Below are 22,972 nucleotides of genomic sequence, written 5' to 3' on the forward strand. Positions count from 1 at the left end.
CAGCGAGGTTATGTCGTGTACATTATATCATACTTTCGTTATGTATCGACACTCTCTTTTTCTCTCTCTCTCTTCTCTCTCTCTTCCTCTCTCCCTCTCTCTGTCTCTCTCTCTCTGTCTCTCTATCTCTCTCTCTCTCTCTCTCTCTCTCTCTCTCTCTGTCTTTCTACGTTCAATTGTTTACACATTTTATTTATACTGCGTGCAACAAGTGGCCAAACACTCCGATTAGCCGGGAAAATTCGAACGGATCGATGCTTATTTCAAAAATATAATCCCATCAAATACATATATATATATATATATATATATATATATATATATATATATATATATATATATGTATGTATATATGTATATATATATATCCAACGTACAGAATATAAAATATTGGCAAACAATATGCAACAGTTAAAATCAATTGATATTAAAGAACCATCATTTTATTTTTTATTGTTATATTTTTTTTCCCCGGCGCTTACATAATCAAAACTTGCGCGCGCATCGCGACAATGAACGTCGAGACTAGACGCGCGATATTTCGATCTCATATTTGTCAATCCTTCATTAATCATTGACACATAAATGTCACGACAAACGACACTGTGTATATTCAAGAAATAAAAAAGAAAAGAAGGAAAGAAAGAAAGATAGAAAAAGATAAAAAGACGAACTCGTGCAATATCTTTTCGAAATATTTCAATCTGCGATTTTAAGCGCTGTAACTCGATTCAAACGTTACAAAGAATACGTCAATAGGAGATTGCTACAAACGTCCGTAAAGCCATCCAATTGGTGGCATCGCGAGACGAAGTGTATTTGAACACCGTACAGTTGTCGCGCTGCCACCTTCCGAGCGCTTAAATCAATATATCAATCCTTATCAAAGTTACTCTGTTTATCGAAACATGTATAATCCCCTAACAAGAAACGTAATAAATTCTGTTACAACGTTCGTCCTTTCCTGTCTTTTATCTTTACACGATATATTCCTCAAGTGGGTGTTTTTAATCGATATCAATGCTCCAGGGGGGGGGGGAGGGGGAAAGAAAATTTATATTGCGAAAAGATCAAGGATCGCGTTGCAAAGTCTTTCAAGCACAAAAATCTACGCATCATTTTCCGTAATCGATAATTCAATTTCACGCAAGCAAATTTTGTTGACTAAGAAAGCAAAGAGTAATCGTTAAAGTTTAGTTTATTAATACTATAAATAATTAAAATATATATATATATATATGTGCATGTATGTGTATGTATATAATAAATTTGCAGGATGGAGGTCACGAAGAAGGGTTGTGTCTCGTCGTAAGCGCATATGTACGTGTTAGAAATTGCGCGGGTAACATACAATAAAGAGATACGTAGCAGGGTAGATCGATAAAAATGTGACAAGTACGTCGGTTTTTGCAATCGATAAATAATTCTATTTTAACGGATATTCAATGCGATCGGTATATATGTTGATAATTAATTGTCGATAATTAATTTTTCTTTTTTACCAACAAGGTATATACATTAAAAACGCAAACCACATCGATAATTAACAACGGTCGGTAATAAAGGAAATCAATAACGCATAAATCTAACCTTAAATATATCTCGAATCGTAGTAGAATAATCTGCATATTAAGAGGTGTCAATAAATTTTTTGTATAAACAAATAAATACCTTTGAAATTCTCAATGAGAATATTAAAAGAAAATAAAAAGAATAAAATATGGAATACGAGAATAATACGTGTAGCATCATAACGTTATTCGTAAAAATACGATTCTAAGGTTAAAAGAATTAAAGAAAGAAAAGAAAGTAGGCAGCTGTCGAATAAGAAGTCGATACCTTTGGGCGTCCCTGACAATGAGCAGCCACCACCACAGTAGGAAGAGAGAGCGAGGAGGCAAGAGGAGAGTGTGGATCGTAGGAAGAAAGGTGCGTGTCCGAAGTTCGTCAAGTTGGCGCAGCACGCGCGTGCTTCTGTGGGTCGAGCGAGCGAGCGAGCGCGCATATATACATAGCAAAGAATACATATAGAGGGGGAGAGAGAAAGAGAGAGAGAGAGAGAGAGACACATACACATATACGCAACTATTTTGACGGGAAGGTCACATGACTAGACGCTCGGCCGACCGCCGTCGCCGTCGCCGCCGCCGCAGCCGCCGCAGCCGCCGCCGCCGCCATTCTTCCCTTCACCCCGCAGCACACCATCATCGAAGTAGCGATCGAGCGGCGAGACATCGTCGGACGTCGAGTTCACACACGTACACACAAAGAATGGAGAGGGGTCGAGCATGCGAGACGTGCGGTGAGAGGAACGTTCCGGCTACCATAAAGGAGAAGGGGTAAAGGGAGGAGAACGCTCGTCGAGACGAGGACAGCGGCCGATAGATTGCGAAGTTATGGAGAGGGGTACGAAGGGGACGGTAGAACGAGAGAAGGAGAAAGAGAGAGAAAGAGAGAGAGACGCATCAAGATTACGGGGATTCTTCCGAACGGCTGCCACGAGTCCCCGCAGTACGCAGGCGCGCGCGCGCGCTCGAGAGCTCGTGTTTACGCGAGGAGCCGTACGTGAGCGTGCGCGCTAAAAGACAGAGACGGAGGCAGAAAAAGAGAGAGAGAGAGAGAAAGACAGAGAAAAACAGCGTGTGCGCAATAAAGAAAACGAGAGGAAGAAAAAGAAAAAGATGGATACAACGACGATACGGCCGTGGGTCGGTCCCCTTGTCCCATGCCTATTACGTCTCGTCTTTTACATATAAGGAACGTAAAATAAAAATAATAAAGTTTCTTAAATCAATAAATATTAACGAATTTACAGTTCAACGCTTTTCTTATTTCCTACTCGATTATGATATCCCGTATCGAATACTTTGATCTCGTTCATGTCTCTCTCGTACTAACGCATTGTAAAAGAGCGCATCGTCGTAGTAGAGTGAAAGAAAAGAAATATGCGCGGCGTTGGTGGTGGCTCGTGGTCGTGGTGATGGTGGTAGTAGTGGTGGTGGTGGTGGTAGTGCGTCGCGTTCTACTTTGTTAGATAAAAAGAGAGAAAGAGAGAGAGAGAGAGAGAGAGAGAACGCGCACGATCGATAAGTTGGCGCGTTGTCGTCTCGACGTCGAGAAGTAAATCGGTGGTACGACGCACGATGTCGGTCGTAGGAACGACGGCACGATAATATCCGTCGTTGTCTTCGTCGTCGACGTCGTCCTCATTGTCGACGGCGGCGGCGGTTGCGGCTACGGAGACGACGGCATATGCACGGGTACGAGGGCAGGGTAAAGGAAAAAAGAGAGGAAAAGAGAAAAAGAAAAAAGGGATAGAGAGAGAGAGAAAGAGAGAGAGGACGGGGACACGGCGACGACGGGTCGACGGGTCGTCGTCGATCTCGTTGCTGCGCCGCGAGGCGCGAATGCTCAGGGAGGAGGGGTGGTAAAAAGAGAAGAAGAAGAAGGTGGGCGAGCGGGTGGACGGGCAGGCAGGCAGGCAGGCAGGCAAGCAGGAAGGCAAGGGAGCAGGGTGGGGTGGGGTAAGGTGGGGTGAGGCGTCGCGCCGAGTCGCGAGTCGATCGTCGACGGTGGGCAGAGAGCGTCGGCTGCGTCGGATAATACTCTCTGTGTATCTGACCATGGTCGTCGCGTTTACTAATTCTTAATTGTTGATTATTATTTAAAACGAAACCGTTTTCTCGAGAACGGTTTAAGAATACGTGTATCGCGGAACGTAGTAATACTTTCGTAATGCTAACGGTGAGAACATTAAAAACGGTACCGACATTGACGACGGAGAAAACCGTGGAGACAGGCGAGGACTGCGAAAAACAACGGCGTGCGCAAAACGAGGGCTACGCATCGGTCGCGCGACCAGAGCCACGGTGGTGATGGAACGTAGACGGGAAGAAGCGTAGCGCAACCCAGGAGGAGTTTGCGTGGAAGGGAGAGAGGGGAGAAGGACGGACGGTCGGCGGGAGGGAGGGAGGTAGAGAGAGAGAGTTGAAGGAAGATAGTGCGATAGCGACGACGGAACTGGCCGACGCATGCGAGAGAGAGACAGAGAGAGAGAGAGAGAAAGAGATAAAACGAAATCGACGGGGGGGCGTCGGTGGCCGGAGGAGCAGAGGAGACAAAGAGGGTGGTGGTGGGAGCGATAGGAGGAGAGACAGACGGACGACCAGACGGAAGACAGACGGAGGAGGAGGACGGACAGACGGACGGACGGACGGACGGACGAACGAACGAGCGAGCGAGCGAGCGAGAGAGCGAGCGAACGAACGAACGGGTGGGCAGGCCAGGCAAACAGGCAGGCAGGCAGGCGGACGGACAGACATGTGTCATTTCTCCGTTGCCGACTTCTTGTATTCGATAAGACCACAGTGGCTCACCGACGCACGATCCAACTATCGACGACGTTCGTAATCGCGTTGTTGTGTGCTGTTATTCGCGAAAAACTCGCAAAACCGTACGAGGGCGTTTATTCTCCGTCATCGCGTTGTTCCACTAATGTGCCATCGATAAAGTTTTAACGTGCGTCGTTTCGTGTTATTTAGAGAAAGAAGAAAGACAACGGTTGGTGGTGATTCTCGAACGGTGCATTTCCATTCGTCAATGCCACTGCCATCGTCGTCCTCGTCGTCGTCGTCGTCGTCGTCGTCGTCGTCGTCGTCGTCGTCGTCGTCGTTGTCGTCGTCGTCGTCGTCGTCGTCGTCGTTGTCATTGTCGTCGTTATCGTTTTGTTATCGTCATCGTCATCGTCATCGTAGTAGTATTGGCCGTACGCGTCTCACGCCTCGGTAGTGCGTGCGTGAATATTATCATGTTTATGAACACTGCGACGTTACGGTGGATTGCCGCGGTCGACACTGTTGTCATTGTCATCCTCGCCGTCGTCGTTGTCGTCGTTGTTGTCGTCGTTGCAAACCCTTCGTCGAACATAATAATGCCGATCGAGAAGGACGGACAGACTTGAGGAAGAGAGGCACGTAGTGGCGCGCGCGCGCGCGCGCTAGCCAGGTGGACGAGAGAGATAGAGGAAAAGAGGGAGAAAGGGGAAAGAGAGAGAGAAAGAGAAAGAGAGAGAGAAAGAGAAAGAAGGATAGCAAAGTAGCAGGCCACGCACACGCAGAACAGAGGCACGATTCGCGTGCAAGAGAGCAGCAGGAGAGCTCGTCGTCGTCCATCCGTCCATAAGAGATGGACGACGCACCAGCAGCAACGTACTACATCGGCATCGTTGCTCACGTTGATCGCGAACGCGGTCCCGTACGCGATTACGCTGCCACGAGTGCTGTCGAGTGAACTCGAAGAATAAGAAGAGAAAAGTAGTGGTAGTAGTGTGGTGGTGGTGGCGGTGGCGGTGGTGGCGGCGGCGGCGGCGGCGGCGGCGGCGGCGGTAGCAGCAGCAGCAGCAGCAGCAGCAGCAGCAGTGGTGGAGTTTGCGGTAGTGTTGGAGGGCAAAGGGGTGGCGGTAAGCAACGAGGGGAAGGAGAAAGAGAAGTGCCGAGAGGAGGCATTTCGCGCGTCGCAGATTTCGCGTGTCCGAAGGCGCGATCGTAAGACGCGATCGCGAGGCCGTGCGAGGTCTGTCTTACTTGTGTGTCACGACGAGACACGACGACGGCGACAACAACGACGACGAGGACGACGACGGAGAAAATAATAACAACCCAATAACAACAACAAAAATAATAATAATAACAATAACAACAACACCAATAACAACAACAACAATAACAACAACAACCACAACGACAACGACGACGACGAGCAGAATTGATTCTCGAATAATGGAGACATTATTACCCGGCAATACGAACGGTCAATCTTACAGTCCGCAATTAAAGACCGTCTTAAAGACATATCAGCTATCGGCTGTGAAGAGCTTACAAGGTCCGAGCTCGGCCCTTTTGGGCATGGACTGTAAGAGTCTCTTGCAAGAACAGGCGCCCTTTCATTTCTCAGCACCGAGTCGTTCCGGCAACTGCATCGATGCCGAACGAATAGCCGAGCGAATAGCCGAGCGAACCTCTCCAAAAGATCTCGATAAAGGCAATGACCAAGCACCGGTGCCATCGATCCTACCTTCCAGACTTCGACGAACGAATTTTGATCGGCCGTTGGACGACTCCGATGAGGATCCACCGCCTGATCGCGCCAAAATCGGTTGTGAAAAAAGAGACCTCGAGTTTCAGATACCGATCCTCACTGCTCCCGATCAAAGTTGTTCCGAAAGATGCGAGACGGTACTCGAAGGCGAGAGCATATCCTGCTTCGTTGTCGGCGGCGAAAGGAGGTTATGTTTACCACAGATATTGAACACCGTACTTCAAGATTTTTCCCTTCAACAAATCAATCAAGTATGCGACGAACTACAAATTTACTGCTCGCGATGTACTCGTGATCAGCTCGAGGAACTCAAACTTTCTGGGATTTTGCCGCGTAACGCGCCTTCCTGCGGTCTGATCACTCAAACCGACGCTGAGAGACTCGTCAGTGCTCTACTATCGAGGACAGAACCATGCGAGCCTCCTCATCTATTACAAAATCAAGATAGTATCGATAAGAAAGCATGTAGTAAAACCGATCGCGAGGAGGACTCTATCGTCAGGTTCAAAGTGTATCATGAGTGTTTTGGCAAGTGTAAGGGTATCTTTGACGCGGACCTCTTCGAGTCCGAGGATTCTGTGTGCATAGAGTGTCTCGAATGTGGTTGTCAGTTTTCTCCCCAACGTTTTGTTAGACATGCTCATAGGTCTCTGGAAAATCGTACGTGTCATTGGGGCTTCGACTCTGCCAACTGGCGTTCTTATCTTCTACTTTCTAGAGATCAGCAAAACTATAACAAGTTGCTTGCTGTCTTTCGAGAATTGAAAGAAAAACATCTTGTACTCAACTCAAAGCGGAAACTAGAGGTATCTTTCTTTTTTCCTTCTTTCTCTCTCAACTTACACTTAACGGCGCATTATTTTGTAAATATGATAATGATTTGATGAAAAACACTTGAATTTTATCTTTCAGTTATCTTTCCATTGTTACTTGAGTTTATTTAGACAAACAAAGTGAAGATTATCCTTCTAGAATAATCATAGTTAAGCTTATCTCATAATCGTTTGAAGATTCCTGTGTCCGATATGATGATAAACTTCTTGAAAATCGCTAATACCATTGATGACTCCAATCTAATAACTTTTCAAAGTATTATAGACTCCAATCTGATAGCCCTTTAAAGAATCAATGTCAGTGTGATTATCAGACATTCTTATAACAAATTTTTACATATTTTGGAAACATTGTGTATTGCAGTTAAGACACGAGCCAGAAAAATTAATTAAAAGAGCGAAGAAAGAAATGGGGAAGGATGAGTGTGCAACAATTTACAATGGAAATGGATTAGGCATATATCATCCTGTATCTCCTGTAGCTAGTGCGACAGATCCATATTTACAGATGCAATGGGCAGTATTTGAATTAGCTACCAGAGGAGCATCTGCATTTAGGCCTTGGAGTGCTACTGCTTCTCGCAAACATAGAGACAGGTAATTAGTAATTGAACAGGTAATTAATAATTGATTAAAAAAAAGAATCATTATTTGTCACTGTAATTATATCTTTCTATGTTTATATCTATAGCTCTCCCATGGTACCATCGTATCTCAGTCGTGGTCCACCTGTACTGCAACATCCGGAACGCGTTGTGCCTCTATCTGAGTGCGAAAGATTTGAGCCACATTTTCAACCGAACGTTGCTTTAGCACCAATACCGGCTCCTGCCATACCATCTATAGCTCCTCCTGTTCATCATCAACGACATCACCAAGAACATCGTCATCATAGTCAACGTCCACAAAGTCCGAACGAAAAGCAGCAAGAGCTCGTACCGAAACAAGAGTTTGCCGTGAAACTTGAAAAATCGTCTCCTGGGCCGGCTCCCTCTGGTGGCACGGTCTCCTATCCTCTCTTCCCAACATGCACGTCGGAGAACGATCGAAAGGAGACCCAAGAAAAAAGAACAACTGTTGAAAAAGTTGGCGAGGAGGAGGAAAGTGCCGCCGTAACTTCTTCGACCGTGAGCGTTGATCCGTCAGCGGCAGAAGTGGGCACGTCCTCTCCTGAAAGTGATTCGGATTCTGAAGGAGCCGCGGCCATGGATTTGGAGGAACGATTGATAGCACTGGACGTTCCGCAGGATGTTTTGGAGCTTGTTCGACGTCTTGCTTCCGAAAACGCACAGTTAAGACGACATCGGCGCTCGGATGCACGAAAAATCTCGAGGCTACGTAGTCAACTGCAAATGCAACATTTACAATCTACCAATGACAGTGTCAAAAAGGAAGAAGTAGGAAACGCGAGTGTAGCGGATAGTACCGAAGGCACTGAAGAAACTGAAGTCTCTTTACGTTCGAACGACAATGAGCCCGAATCGGCAGTCCAACCGGTTAGTAATAATTAGAATCGATCCTTAGAAATTTTTCAATTGTTTAATGATGACCGTTCTGCGATTATTGCGACGCTTATCATTCGGCCAGATAAGCGTTCTCATTCAATTTAGTATTAGATATACTAACAATAATATGATTCTAAAAACGATTCGAAATTGTCTAGTTTATGTGATATGCGAGAAGCCTTTAATGTTATTACGGTTAATTTGAAATTCTTAATGTAAGTATACTTCATTGTCGATTTTAATTATAATTCAATGTAGATACTGTATTATATGAAAAAGAAAAGAAAAGAAAAAAAAAGGAAAAAAGAAAGAAAATATTAAATAGATTGGGAAAATTTACCACGCCCGCGTAAACGATAACGTTTAATGATTATTAAGTAAATATTTTGTGCATATTAAATATGCATGAAATGGTTTAAAGAAAGAAGAAAAAAGTTTTTATGATCGTACGTTTGGTCGATCGGACGAACATGAAAGAGATTAAATTAATTTCCATTAACTTCTTGTAGTCATGATTGCATAATGTAAATATTATATTGTCTCATTATAAGTATATGTTAGTATAAAATATAACTCTATTATGCGAAATATTACAAAGTACAAAAAACCTAGGTGCTGTATTGTTACGCTAGGAATGCTCTAAGCATGGACCTAGGTGTGTTCCAGCAGCTCGTGATATGTCATAATAATAACGTCATTGGGTATGTTTTAGTCTAAATCTTGAGCGCGATCGCAATATCTTTTTCTTTAGTATGGAAAGGCTGAATTATCTACATTTCTACAAAGGCAATGATTTCGCTAGTAGGGATCATTGATATTTTTCAATACCAGAACACTTAAGCTACAAATAAAAGGAGTACATCACAGTCTCATTTCTCAATTAATTATTCAAGATCGCTATCCCTCTCCAAATCGCAAATATATATTGCTTTCTGGATTTTCTCTCTTTTTCAACGAAATTAGATAAAATCTATTTTATGCCAAAATATTTATATGTGATGTAGATTTGTTACCCTTTCTACTTTCTATATCTCATATGATATTCGTTTAATAAATACGTACATAGAGGAGGAGTATATAGAAGAATGATCGATTAATTTTATGTGCAATCCAAAATTGCTAAAGTGTATTGCCTAAGCTTTTGATACATATTGGTATTTATTTGGAGTATTGTATATACATATCATTTTACTTTATATTCGATGCATAAAACGATAAAGAAATCTGTTTAACAGACTTTTTATTACGAGTACTCCGACTCGCGAGACTCAACACACGAGTAGTTTGCTGACACAATACAATCGATATTGGGAAATCATTAAAAAAAAAAAAAAAACAAAAAAAAAACAAAAAAAAAAAAAAAAAAAAAAAAAAAAAAAAAAAAAAAAAAACAAAAAAAAAAAAAAACAGAAAAACAAGTAAGAAAGAAAGAAAAAACCATCTTTATGAAAGGTATGTCCCATTCATTGAGCCAAACTGTACTATATAATATAAATTCTATACAGTGATGGGAGGGATGCTTTTTTTTAAAGTTTGTAGGTAGAAGTATATATATATATATATATATATATATATATATATATATATATATATATATGGTACTAGATTAAAGACGTACCTAGGTGATATTAGACTAGGAAATTATCTAGATATGCATGTACATACATTGTATGTAGGAGACTTTTACATAATTCACACCTTCACATTCACGCATATAACGTTATCTAGTTTATTCTACGTTACGTGCCGTATATTATAGATCTTATCTGTTTGTTAAATACATAAAAAAAAATTTGTAGTAGTACACAAAGTTACATTAACGATATAAACATCGTTGTATCGATGCATGTGTATCGAAACATATGCGAACAACAACTTGATTCATTTTATATCGCGATTTACCAAATGTATATTTATACACAAGTACAAATGAAGAAATATACATTGGTATAATATCTTTTATGTACTTGTGTTCATATACTTCCCATCACTGGATACACATTATATAATCTATCGATTATCATTAGGCTTGTCAAATCTTACATATTTAAATTTATGTAATATAACAAAACAGTTTCCAATATTAATATGCAATCTATGCATATACAATCCTTTGGAGACTGCTCCGAAGATCTCTCATAAAAATGCTATGCTCTAATATATTAGGGATTAATTACATCGACATATTCACAATACAAGAATCTTTTTTGTATATCTCCATAACTGTTATCGTATTTGTAATTACATACATAATAATTGTCAACGCGCTACATCTAGATCACAAAGCATTAGATATTTACTTTTTCCAAATCATGTAACTCAAACAGATCTCACTTATTTTCAATGTAGTGGAAAAGGAATGATAGATTTTCAAAGCACTCTGATGTGACATTATACATAACAATCGATGATATAGAATAGGTATATTCATTACTGCATCTTATGTAACATTTGGTCAATATACATATATTATACATAAGCCACATTATATTATTACAATATTATAAGAATCCCATTTATGATAAAAAAAAAAAAAAAAACATAATAGTCTACGTTTTTCATACACGCTCAGTTTATCATAGTTACCTAGAGTATGATATGAATAATACATAATACAAATCATATATACAACTCGGTTTTGAATACATTTGAGGATTATGTATATGAACAGTTTCATTAAATCATGTAACTGCCATGACATGAAGTGTATTTTAATTTCAAATGGAAATATATTATAAATAAACGCAATATCTATAATGCTTGCTTTTATTAAAATTTGTGCATTGTATTAAATGAAACGTGTATAAGTGAGAGTACTATGTATTTCGTTTATTGAATTAATATTCCATTCTTCTTATTCAGGATCATTGAACTCTAAGTCTATGGAAAAAATTGTTTATGATAATAGTTGCGTGAAAATTATTATCTTTGTTGTTGTTATATGTTTAATATAGTATTCAGAACATAAAGTATAAGCTATTTGTTGCGATCTATATTATAGGTATATAATATTAAAGAAGATAAACTATTGAATAGAGAAATTAAGGTATTTGCAATGTGAACTTTCTATGCAATAATTAGTAGCCAAATTACGCACTGTAGTATGTATTACAGTACAGAAACTGCGATACTGTAAACAGTTTAGATTTTTCACATTTATCACAGCGATGTGATGTAGTATAATTGTGAAATGTTATCTGTTTTATGCGATATATAAGCAATTGTTATTACTTAATGTGCATACATATTATTGGCAGCAGTCTGTGACTACACGATAAGTTTTTTACTACATACTTTAACTGATCGTGACCCCATATAAATCTCTGGGTGTGGTTAACGCATCTTATAAATGTATTACCAGTGATTTAATTTACTAAAAATTTAAGTTATGTATTTTACTAATTTATAAATCAATATGTACATTCTCTTTCTTACATGCAATCAAGTAAAGACAAGGTAAATGCAAGTAGGAAATTGTCAATAGTTTATTTTCTTCGGTTATAACTTATTTATTTTTCTCAATAAAGAGTGAATCAGATTTATAATATAAGCATTACATTTCTTTTCAAACTATAAGGGTAACTAAATAGATTAGAGATTGATAGCACTTCACGACACATTAAATATAATAATATTCTTAAGAAACAAAGAATGTCATGATACACGACAAAGTGCAAAGTAAAAGTACAAAATTTTACTTCTCATTCGAACTTTGTATACCTCAAAAATGAAAGATCACTTTTGAGTAGTTTATATCCTTATAGCCATAAGAATTTTGATAACACTTTAATGCGGGGGAAGAGTTATTATAGTGGTGTAGGAATCAGCCCCTCTTATCACATTTGTATTCCGATAAAGTTATCAACAATATTACAAGGTGACGCAAATCGAAAGATTTTATATATACTTATCGAAATCTTTACTCACATGTGTTGCGCATTTCATGCATTTCCGTCGAACGCATCATAACGAGAAAATCAGTTTGCAGTATATATATATATATATATATATATATGTATCCATATATATATATATATATATATATGGATGTGCAACATGGATATATGTGTATATGCATGCAAACACAATTGATCTATCGATCGACAAAATCACGACATATGTGACACAAGTACACTACATACACGCATACAACAAATTTAATAAACAAACACTCATACACATACACACACGCACACACACGCGTCAACATACGATTGCGGATCTTTAAATGTAAAACGTAAAGAACTGTTATAGGAAAAAAATCTTCTTATCTTCGCCAATTTTGTGTTACTTGAGAAAATAAAATACAATTTCGATAACATCAAAGAAATTCTTCCTCTGTTACCGTAATAATTTATTTACTATAATAATTTGTTAAAAATGGAGTCCTTATTGTAATCATATCGTATCATATTCTCATTGGTAGCAGACATAAAATAATGTGTAATTGTAAAAGAAGACGAAAAAAGAAAAAAATTGAATAATACAAAAAATAAGTTCTTTTTTTTTTGGTTTTTGTCTTTGTTTTTTTTTTTCTTTTTTTTAACAAGAGAAAATATGTCTTCCTTTAATCGTGAAAGATGCACTTGGAAAATATCGTGGAAGAAAGAGAGAGAGAGAGAAAATGAAAGAGTACGCTTAGCAATTTAGAAAAATCAATCATAGATCCTACCTCGTGTGATTCTAAAGCGCCGTCTATCTGTGGGACATACTACCACCAACTTATGGATTTCATCAGGAAAATCAGAAGAAGGGGTCAGAACAGACAGGACAGGGAGTGGGACAGAGCCAGGAGGACAGGTCAAGCAATTGCAGGTGTCGCGTTGCACGCTCACGATTTCTACCTTTAATGTTGTTTTAATTAAACATTTAAAAATTCATTCAGTTCGATGTATTCCTTCGGTCAGTAAATTAATAAAGAGATTAACTTTGATTTCTTTATCTCATTAATATTTATCCCAGTGAACTCTGCGAAAAGGATTAATATTCGAAGAAAAGAGAAAGAGATCAATGTCCGCTTTGCTCTATCCGATCGCATTGCTGGTTCCATGAACTCAATGCAATTAACGATCGGTTATTTGGAAATGTAATTTTCTGCGTGTTCTGCGGTTGAACATAGAGGGATGGCTTTCTTATGTCCAGTACGCATACGTCGAGGGAAAAAAAAGAAACGTGAGTAAAGATAAGAAAAGGAACTTTTATCTTTTGGTGAACAAATGTCTTACAGTTAGACGATCGTATCTTTAGGTAACAAAAAATGGTATTCACCTGTTGCATTGGATTTATTGTTTACGAATTTAACAAGATATTTCTAAAACTAACTTGTATATAGATATAATGTTAAAAAATTTTAAGTGTGTGATCTATAATATATCAATTAATTTTAATATTTAACAATAGCTGAGATAATTTAATAATGTATAAGAATAAGTTTATATCCGTGAATTAGATTAATTTTATATCAATATCTTATTCAAAATTGTCAATGCTATTCTATTCTCAGATATTAATTTATTGTATTACTATCTTATATAGCTGGAATTCATAACTTTAACTTGGAAAAGGACTGCGTTGGTGCAGGAGGTACAGGACTTGGCGTAGGAACCAGAGCCCCATTACCACCTGGTCGTATAACAGGAAGTGCCAGTATAGAAACTTTAGTAAGAGTTGGTATAGAAAAAGAAAATGGACTTTCTCCGGATAGTAAAATGGTTATAGTTCATGACTTTACTCCATGCGTTGATGATGAACTCCAAGTCAAAAGAGGACAAGTTAGAATTTATATTATATTTTAAACCATTTTAACTCACTTTATTTGATATTTTATTTGACTTTTTTTCTTCATTCAATTTAGGTTGTAAATGTATTATATAGAGAAAATGACTGGGTATATGTAATAGCAGCAGACACACGTATGGAAGGATTCGTACCACATTCTTACTGTGCACCTTATACGTCACAGTTAGCTGAATTAACTCTTGCTACTCTTATGAATAATGTCAAAAAAAAATTGCCTAGATCTAATGAGGGTGATGGTGATATCTCAAGTACAGGTCGTTCTCAAGCATTAGATGCACAACAAACTGATACAGGATCAGCATCAGATTGTGAAAGTTATACTCGCAATGTTGTAACTGCAGATATAAATGTTAATAGATCTAATATTACTCAATCACAAAATTCTATACAAACTATATCTTCTCAACCAGATGTGCATCCTTTTTTCAAGGTATATCCTTATAATAATCTGATCATAATATTAATTTAAAATAATTATTTAAATTAATTTGACTGTATATAAATTTTAATTTAATATATTTTTAATATAATTTTAAGGATCCCTCAGCTGGAAGGTATATTGTGTTATATACATTTGTGGCAAGAGATGAAAATGATGTAAGCGTGGAAAGAGGAGAATTTGTGACAGTCCTCAATAGAGATGACCCTGACTGGTTTTGGGTGCTTAGACATTGCGATGGTAACGAAGGATTTGTACCATCTGGATTTGTTTATCCAGGACACGTACTCCATTCGTACGCGACAACAGGTACCGCCGCAACGACAACAACATCTACAGAAACACATACTTTAGGTTGGTTTATCTTTTATATATATATATATAAATAACAAATTTTGGTATATATATATATATATTTATTTATTTATTATTAAAATTACAATAGAAACAAATTACTAGGTATAAAAGTAGCGAATCATTATTATGCAAAACACATATTTTTCGATCGCTCAAATTACTTTAAAATCCTAATTATATAATATTTATTTAAAAGAGACTGGTAATGGAAATATAACGGGAAGTGAACAATTACAACAGAAAAGTTTACGAGACTTCAGAGAAGAAACTCCTGGCACCGAATTAGTTGTACTTTATGATTATAAGGCGCAGGCGCCAGATGATTTGTCAGTAAGACGAGCCGACTGGATATATGCAGATTTGGGAAATCAAACGGTCGATGGTTGGCTTTGGGCGTATGCACCCAAAACTCGGAAATATGGTTTTATTCCTAAGGCATATGCCCGTCCTCCTGCTATGACCAGCTTGTGATACGTATAGCAATTTTGTATTCTTATCTTTTATATATATACATATATATGTATATATATATATATATATATATATATATATATATATATATATGTATATATAATTTTTTTATATCAATACAGTATTTCTATATGGTGTTCTTGTTAAATCATATTCTTGTTGTATCTCTCACAATAATGGAATATCGTAAACGAGCGTTCCCTCGTTATTAATGTGCATCACATTATGAATATCTAATATTTCAAATAATCTTATTGTTTCATTTAGCGATTGCTGTGGTAGATATTTTCCAATTATGAAAACGTGACTAATGAATGATAACGTTCACGTTGAGATTGGTACATCCAGAAGTAATATGACTGATCAAGCCTTCGTGAAGAACGATACAATCACCATTTAAAAAAACTTCTCGCGGTCGTTGAGCTGTCCTTAGTGAATTTATTGGACCCGTGTACGTTAATGATCGGACACTTTCAGTATCGATATTATCCACGGCCTGTTCAAAGAGCTTTTGTTCCTTTAACGTATATTTGATAATATCGTGAATAATGAATAGATCAACGTACTTGAATACTACATCGGAGAATATTTGTGGCATTTCCGATATCCAATCCCGCGACCCAGACGATTATTATATTCTTTTCGTATTGACCTTCTCCACAAGTATAAACCTCGTCAGAAGGTGAATAATGATTTATGGAGTTTAAGCGAGCAGCTAATAGCGAAAGAGGTAGACGATTTCGGTATTTAGGATTGATCTGATTACTATTGAATACTCTTGAAGCAGAATCTCTTGTAATAACATATAAATTCACGTTAAAGATACGTTCTACCGGTTAAGCCGAATTAAGTAGAAGTAATTGTTACTTAATCAAAATTGATTAAAGTTCATCGATGTTATAATTGTTATACTCACGATAATTTACCAGATACCAATAGAAGTGCTAAACATCGACTGGTATCATAAGAGAGTGCTTCGAAACTAACGATCAATGTGCTTTTCACACCAGATTCAACGCTCAGAATAGGTACTTCCGGATGATCAAAAAGGAAGTGATGCGTAAGTGCCGAAAATGCAATGTTAACGTCGCAATCGATGCAAGGACAGCGTATCGGTCTACGAGAGTATTCCCACGTAGTCTGTCCATTAAATTTAAATTCGTTATTGCATCGATCTTGTTCGCCCTTCTGTATTATATTACAATAACTGTATTGCTGATGATATCTGCCATCGCTTTGTTCCACATTAGAATCATTAGAATAGGAGGTGATCATCGATTCGGGTACTTCAACTTTACAAGTCATCGCTTTGTTCCCTCCTACAGATAGACATCGTGTTATTGTAAAGTTCAAGATTGTTTTTTTTACTTTATCTACCATATTTGGGTATATATCGGTTCTTGTCGTTTCGTTTGTACTTATTATTCTCAGATCATGCGTTTATAAAAGAAATAACGGTCATCGGTGCCATTGACGTAGCACTTGACATGTTAAATTATAAACGTAATAAGAAGAATAGGGTTGGGTGAGAAAAAATTAAAAAGAAAATAATACGAGAGGATGGAATCAAAGATATCTGCGTTACGTGGCGTTGACCTGATTGAAAGGAAAAGTGTTCTATGCAACGACGACACAAGAGATGTCCTTGGGAAGAAAAAGAAGCTTGTTCGAAAGCAGCGTTCGTCTCATTTGAAGTTCTATCGGCAATGCTAAGATGACAAACGGAGCACAGACCGAGTCTCGTCTCCGTTTTAATCTTTGGATTCGCATGACGATTCGATACCATCTCCTTCTCTTCTTCTTCTTCTTCTTCTTTTTCATCTTCTTCCTCCTCCTCTTCGTATTCCTCTTCTTCCATCAATTCCATAGAAATCCTTCTGTTATCGTATGCCCTTTCACTCGTCTGCAGCTGTTTGCTGCATTTAACGTAATGCTGATAATCCATTTCCTTAGAAAAAGTATTATCGATTTAACTTGTCTGTGTGTTTTATTCGACAGTTTCAAAAGAGCTTAGCCATGAAATAGAAATGCATTGTGATTATTTATACAAACACAAACGGACACACACAAGTACATATTGAAGTCCATATAATATGTCTCCTTAACATATTTTAGGTGAAATACCTTCGAAAAAAAATAAATCATATAAAAAATATACTCGTTTAAATTAATACATATAGGAGGATAAATTTTCACATTATATGATTCCCTGTATACATACATACATACATACATACATACATACATACATACATACATACATACATACATACATACATATATATATATATATATACATGTGTGTGTGTGTGTGTATATATATTGAGAGATAGAGAGAGAGAGAGAAAAAAAAGAAAGAACTATGATCTCTTTCCCTCAATTCGCAATGACGTTTTCTTCAGTCACGTGCCTTTCGTTGATTTTTTATCGTTCGGTCGTCTGCCTCATTACCACGATGATCTACCATCCTCTCCATTTCTTCTGGAGATTTCTTAGGTCAATGTGTTTATCGTTCGGCACGATAACCCCTGCTTGATAATGCGTCACGTACCTTCGCTATACCAGCAATCGTACGACTGCAATCATTAAAGAAGAGTCGACTCGTTTTTCCGTTATCTGAAATATGTATATGTATTTGCTGTAAGTGGAAAGATTGTAAAATCAATCGGACGAAAATATTTGATTTTGCGAAATACAGAAACAATGATGTGCGTTCTAGCACAAGGAGACATTTCTTTTTATTTCTTTTATTATTATTTTTTTATTTTTTATTTTTTATTTTTTATTTTTTATTTTTTTATTTTATTTTCAACGTCCGAGCATTTTGCGAAAACATTGCGAAAGAACGTGTTATGGTTATTCGAAGATCAAACTTACTGGTTAAAGGTGAGGTCAGAGAAATGACCGAGGAATAATAAAATTGTATGACGTTAATCTTGTTAACCCCCGTTCAAAAAAGTTTGAAACGAAATTTGACGACGTTTTGAAGCAAGGCATCGTAAGCAAACCTTACGACAACAAGACGATGCATCAAGATATAATGATTGGTTTATATCGAGCACAAGCGTTATTATAATGACCGTCTTTGGATTTATTGTTTCCTCTGTAATTTATTTTAATTTAATTTTCTATCCGTTAACCGGAAGGACCTTGATATATAGTATAGTCTCCTAATTACAATAGCGAGGCCATGTTGATGAAGAAACAAATTCCGGTGATTCCGGTAAGTCGATATGTCCATCCTGTAAGTTATATGGATAAATGATCGTACATTGTGAGCCATACTAATTTCCATAAAATACAAATTTTTCTCTCTCATTTCCGTATTATTTAATCAAATATTACAAGTTATTATTATAATCGATCTATGATAGTTATCAACGACTGTGAATTAATAAGAAATCATTACTTGATGAGAATATCTTTATTTTGCAGTCAAGTAATAATATTTTGTGACGTACGTAATACATAAATCATTGCTTAATAATATTTTATATGTAAATAAATAATTATAATGAAAGAATTGGAGAAATAGAATACGTTATTATAATTTCTTAATATATAATGACGATTATATGCAGAATTGGAATTTTTTATATTTACTAAAATTTGCATATATTGCATCAATATAAAGAGATATTGTATCTCAACGCAATACACTTTCATCGAGATATATGTATTATTGTTGAAATAATCTAAATCATTACACAATGATTAAGATTAAATATGTATATATTAAAGTGATTTAAAATAATAATGTATAATATTAGATAAGCTATGCTCTATTTCATTTCACCATAATCTAATAATAGAATGTTGTTCGTCTAAAACATATAATAAAGGTTATAAATAAATAATTAACAACAGATAGACTATATCGAGCTTAAAAATGTTTATCTAATTTCCGTGTATTATATTTGCATTATTTATTTATTTTTAAAGATCCATTCTTTATGATTTGTAACTACATACAAATCTCTTTGATAATAACTATTTATCATCTGTTTTCATATAAAAGTTTATAATGCAATAAGATATATACCTAACTGGTCTACTTTGGGAAAGAATTAAAATCTCTGCATTTAATCTTATAAAAGCAGACACTTGTACATTATTTCCCTGCATATATTGACAGAATCAAATTTTATAATGCATTGGAAATAATTTTTGTTTTATCCATAGCGTTTCAAACAAAATAATATATAAGATAGGATGCATTATAATACATTTAAATTATATTAAATATAGTTTTATAACAATTATACGTTATTCAGATAATTTTTATGTCGAATTAATTTTAAAACTTAACTCTGACAATAATTGCAGAAATGAATAATACTTTATAGTGGAAACTTCAATCTTGACAGCTCTGCATTTAACTTAATAAGACAATTTACATTTTTTAATAATTTGCTTCTTTATCAACATGCCTAGATGGTATATCCATTATTTATTACCATCATAGCCAAGAGAAGAGTCTTTTTTTTAGAAACATAGGTGTTTATATATATATATAAAAAAAAGAAATAAAAAGAAATAAAACAATAAAACTTTACATAACTTTACATAACTTTAAGATATTTTTTTCATTTATATTACTATAGGGAACCGAATTTATAAAAACTAAAAATTTCTGATGTTTATTAAAAAATTTAAGATTATATGAACAATTTCTAAGTCGTAAATGATATTGTTCAATCTACGAAAATAAATAACTTTTATGCTATCCTGACTGACTCGATCTATCTAAAAAAAGCTAAATTTATCTCATCTAATTATATAATATAAATTCAATATCAGTTTACTAGTAAAATTACCATTAAATGGACTATTCAAATTTAATCTTCTAGTAAACAATTAACAATTTAGATACGGATCAAACATCATGCATGGTCCATATTATTAATGACAGGCTATGCAAGGCGCGCGATGTATGACAGTAGATACGAACATATAACTCAACGTCCTGCGTCACACTCAAAATAAATATGCACGCGTGAATATAATATACATCTATCTACAACACAATTCTAATGAGTTACATGAATATGCTATGAAGCTTGCAAAGTTTGTAATCTTTTACAAGAAGGTGTATCAATGTTTCTAGCTTTAATAAACATCTCTTGATCTTGAAAACTACGAGCCTTCCATAACAGTGCGTCTTCTACAAATAATAAGAGAACAATCGAGTTTTAATATATAATATTTTTATAATATAATATATATATATTCCATTCTAAGAACAGAACAAATTATGAATATACATACTGTAATTTCTTTCCCTATAACATGCTTGTCTCAAGTTCAATAAAAATTCTTCCTGAACGGATATTTCTAATCTATGCAAACTGCCTTGATATTCGGTATGAAAATTTTCCTTGACATAATATGGTATATTCAATTGCTTGGTGTTCCTTGCTATAGAATATTTGCTACAAAAAATTAATATGTTAATAGTTTGAAATAAATTTTACACAATTCTTTTTCAGTCTCAAAATCATTTAATAAGAACTTATTCACGTGATAATTAATAATAAATTACTTACGCACTAGGATGTAGACTATATATAGGATCTGATATAAAAAAACTGCTCATCATAGATATCAATATTAACAACAAAAGAAGCAATGATTGGACAAATGTGGTATATCCATTTGCTTGCTGAAAGATTAACAGGTATTGATAATATTTTATATATAACTTATTTAATAACACTTATCAATATATATATATATTTTTTTTTTAATACCTGAGAATGAGCATTTTGAGCTTGTGCTTCTTGCTGTCTCATCCATCTACCACCTGTACGTCTCATATAAAATTCTTGCTGAGGTATTCCTCCACCAAAGAACATATTAAATAATTCTTCGGCTGTGATATCAGCTACATAATATATTGTTTATTATTATTTATATTTAATAAAGTATTATTTATTATTATTATTTATTAAGTTATATTATTTAAAATGCAGTTAAAAATACTTTAATATGTATTTTTATTAAAATCTTTTAATATCTGATTACCTTCAAAACCTCGTGTGTAATTATAATGTGTATGATTCTGACGAGCTTGACTGCTTTGTAGTCGTTCCTCTTCAGGACCATAAAGATCATATTGTTTACGTTTTTCAACATCCGTAAGAATAGCAACAGCATTTCCAATGGCTTGATTTTGAAATTACATCATTTTTTATTTGATTATTTTTCTTAAATCGTTAAAATTTTTCATAAGATGGTTTACCTTTAAATGATTCTGCAGCTCCTGGAGCTTTGTTTTTGTCAGGATGTAATTGAAGTGCCAACTTTTTATAAGCTTTTTTAATATCACTATCTGTTGCATCTTTACTTACTCCCAAAATTTCATAATAATCTTTACATTTCTTAATTCTATAAATGTTATTTATAAGATTAAACAATGATAAGCATGTCTGTGTATATATATATATAATATGTATATACATATATACATATATATTCAGGTTTATCAATACTTCTTTATGTATACCAATTTGCAATTTTTTTAAACTATCTTATGTATTGAATACAATACAATTATATATAAACATATATATATACCTTTTTACAGCTTCAAGTTGATCTTTTGTATATTCAGTGGTAGCTTGGGCTTGAGAATTTTCCTTATTAACAGTATGTCTCTTTCTAACAGTAGGTTCTGATTCAGTTTTCACATTTTGTTTTAATAGAGATGTAACTTTTGTTAATAGATCTATGAAAATAATATATGCTTATACTATTAACAAGTTATCTGTTCTACAGAATACACAATGAGTTAATTATTTAATTTCATTTAAATCCAATACAATAAACCAATTATATGTATCATTGGAGAATAAAGAAATCCATGTTTCATATTTAAATTACAGTATTGATTATATTTCTAAATAATATCTGTAATTGGTACTAAGTAATTGTTTATACCAATATAAAGTTTGGAAGTGAAGTAATGAAATCTTATAGACAATTTTTCCTCTCACCTTCTGTTTTTTGCGTTGGATAAAGCTTTTGTGCTTTACGTATGAATTTTTCCGCATCTTCGAATTTTTTTTCACGCAAATAACGTTCAGCAAGTTCAATACATCTTTCTGCCTCATCTTTATTACCGTCCATGTTAGCCTTTCCGCAAAGTGAGTGTAAGAGACAATAGAATCAATCGAAATGACAAAGCAGAATAATAAACAAATTCGATCAAATTAATCAGATGACTTCCTCGACGTAATAATTTAATAAATTATATGATGAATAATGCGCATGATAAGAGCCACGAATGTATTAACGAACGACGACAAAAAAACGTTCTCTTGTAGTTTACCGAAAATCTCGATTGTGACTGGACAACGTTTATAATATATCACGTGACGTGTACATATACCTGCGGTCATCAATGCTCTGCAGAGATATTATTGGCTTCTCAAATTTTCACTATATAGGAACATTACCGAACATATTAATAT

At 35.6% G+C, this 22,972-nt stretch overlaps 4 protein-coding genes across 5 annotated transcripts; 2 read left to right on the forward strand and 2 right to left on the reverse strand.

Moving 5' to 3' along the window:
- The first annotated feature begins 4,646 nt into the window (after nt 1-4,646).
- On the forward strand, nt 4,647-9,300 carry LOC124950725 (ski oncogene). The gene is made up of 3 exons (XM_047497896.1): nt 4,647-6,902; nt 7,294-7,526; nt 7,621-9,300. The coding sequence occupies exons 1-3, from the start codon at nt 5,778-5,780 to the stop codon at nt 8,438-8,440; spliced, it is 2,178 nt and encodes a 725-aa protein (XP_047353852.1). The 5' UTR covers nt 4,647-5,777; the 3' UTR covers nt 8,441-9,300.
- Nucleotides 9,301-9,814: 514 nt separating this feature from the next.
- On the reverse strand, nt 9,815-19,238 carry LOC124950733. The gene is made up of 4 exons (XM_047497910.1): nt 17,097-19,238; nt 16,417-16,819; nt 16,067-16,292; nt 9,815-15,996 (listed from the first exon to the last, which is right to left on the reverse strand). The coding sequence occupies exons 1-4, from the start codon at nt 17,443-17,445 to the stop codon at nt 15,808-15,810; spliced, it is 1,167 nt and encodes a 388-aa protein (XP_047353866.1). The 5' UTR covers nt 17,446-19,238; the 3' UTR covers nt 9,815-15,807.
- On the forward strand, nt 10,021-21,327 carry LOC124950728 (SH3 domain-containing protein Dlish). Of its 2 annotated transcripts, XM_047497900.1 has the most exons (6): nt 10,021-13,606; nt 13,970-14,205; nt 14,289-14,663; nt 14,771-15,026; nt 15,226-15,503; nt 15,768-21,327. In XM_047497900.1, exons 1-5 carry the CDS (start codon nt 13,558-13,560, stop codon nt 15,498-15,500), a joined length of 1,191 nt encoding a protein of 396 aa, XP_047353856.1. In that variant the 5' UTR covers nt 10,021-13,557; the 3' UTR covers nt 15,501-15,503; nt 15,768-21,327. The 2 variants fall into 2 exon arrangements, with proteins under 2 accessions (XP_047353856.1, XP_047353855.1); XM_047497899.1 differs by lacking the exon at nt 15,768-21,327 and having other exon boundaries at nt 15,226-15,540.
- LOC124950729 (dnaJ homolog subfamily B member 12) lies at nt 19,936-22,859 on the reverse strand. Its single transcript, XM_047497902.1, has 8 exons — nt 22,496-22,859; nt 22,077-22,227; nt 21,742-21,887; nt 21,525-21,665; nt 21,251-21,384; nt 21,047-21,162; nt 20,769-20,932; nt 19,936-20,664 (listed from the first exon to the last, which is right to left on the reverse strand). Exons 1-8 carry the CDS (start codon nt 22,626-22,628, stop codon nt 20,552-20,554), a joined length of 1,098 nt encoding a protein of 365 aa, XP_047353858.1. The 5' UTR covers nt 22,629-22,859; the 3' UTR covers nt 19,936-20,551.
- Nucleotides 22,860-22,972: the final 113 nt, after the last annotated feature.

This window comes from Vespa velutina, chromosome 7 (assembly GCF_912470025.1).
Source record: "Vespa velutina chromosome 7, iVesVel2.1, whole genome shotgun sequence".
Classification (NCBI taxonomy): domain Eukaryota; kingdom Metazoa; phylum Arthropoda; class Insecta; order Hymenoptera; family Vespidae; genus Vespa; species Vespa velutina.

What these genes read in the sequence shown, in the direction of transcription:
- LOC124950733 (XM_047497910.1), bottom strand. Translation starts at nt 17,445, where the DNA reads ATGGATTATCAGCATTACGTTAAATGCAGCAAACAGCTGCAGACGAGT. An exon ending in ACACTTTTCCTTTCAATCAG is followed by an intron (nt 16,820 to 17,096) that starts GTCAACGCCACG and finishes GTCTATCTGTAG; the next exon opens with GAGGGAACAAAGCGATGACT. An exon ending in TTGGTATCTGGTAAATTATC is followed by an intron (nt 16,293 to 16,416) that starts GTGAGTATAACA and finishes TGTTATTACAAG; the next exon opens with AGATTCTGCTTCAAGAGTAT.
- LOC124950728 (XM_047497900.1), top strand. Translation starts at nt 13,558, where the DNA reads ATGGCTTTCTTATGTCCAGTACGCATACGTCGAGGGAAAAAAAAGAAA. An exon ending in TCGAGGGAAAAAAAAGAAAC is followed by an intron (nt 13,607 to 13,969) that starts GTGAGTAAAGAT and finishes TATCTTATATAG; the next exon opens with CTGGAATTCATAACTTTAAC. An exon ending in TACAGAAACACATACTTTAG is followed by an intron (nt 15,027 to 15,225) that starts GTTGGTTTATCT and finishes TTTATTTAAAAG; the next exon opens with AGACTGGTAATGGAAATATA.
- LOC124950725 (XM_047497896.1), top strand. Translation starts at nt 5,778, where the DNA reads ATGGAGACATTATTACCCGGCAATACGAACGGTCAATCTTACAGTCCG. An exon ending in ACTCAAAGCGGAAACTAGAG is followed by an intron (nt 6,903 to 7,293) that starts GTATCTTTCTTT and finishes TGTGTATTGCAG; the next exon opens with TTAAGACACGAGCCAGAAAA. An exon ending in TCTCGCAAACATAGAGACAG is followed by an intron (nt 7,527 to 7,620) that starts GTAATTAGTAAT and finishes TTATATCTATAG; the next exon opens with CTCTCCCATGGTACCATCGT.
- LOC124950729 (XM_047497902.1), bottom strand. Translation starts at nt 22,628, where the DNA reads ATGGACGGTAATAAAGATGAGGCAGAAAGATGTATTGAACTTGCTGAA. An exon ending in TCCAACGCAAAAAACAGAAG is followed by an intron (nt 22,228 to 22,495) that starts GTGAGAGGAAAA and finishes TTATTTTCATAG; the next exon opens with ATCTATTAACAAAAGTTACA. An exon ending in CTCAAAATGCTCATTCTCAG is followed by an intron (nt 21,163 to 21,250) that starts GTATTAAAAAAA and finishes TTAATCTTTCAG; the next exon opens with CAAGCAAATGGATATACCAC.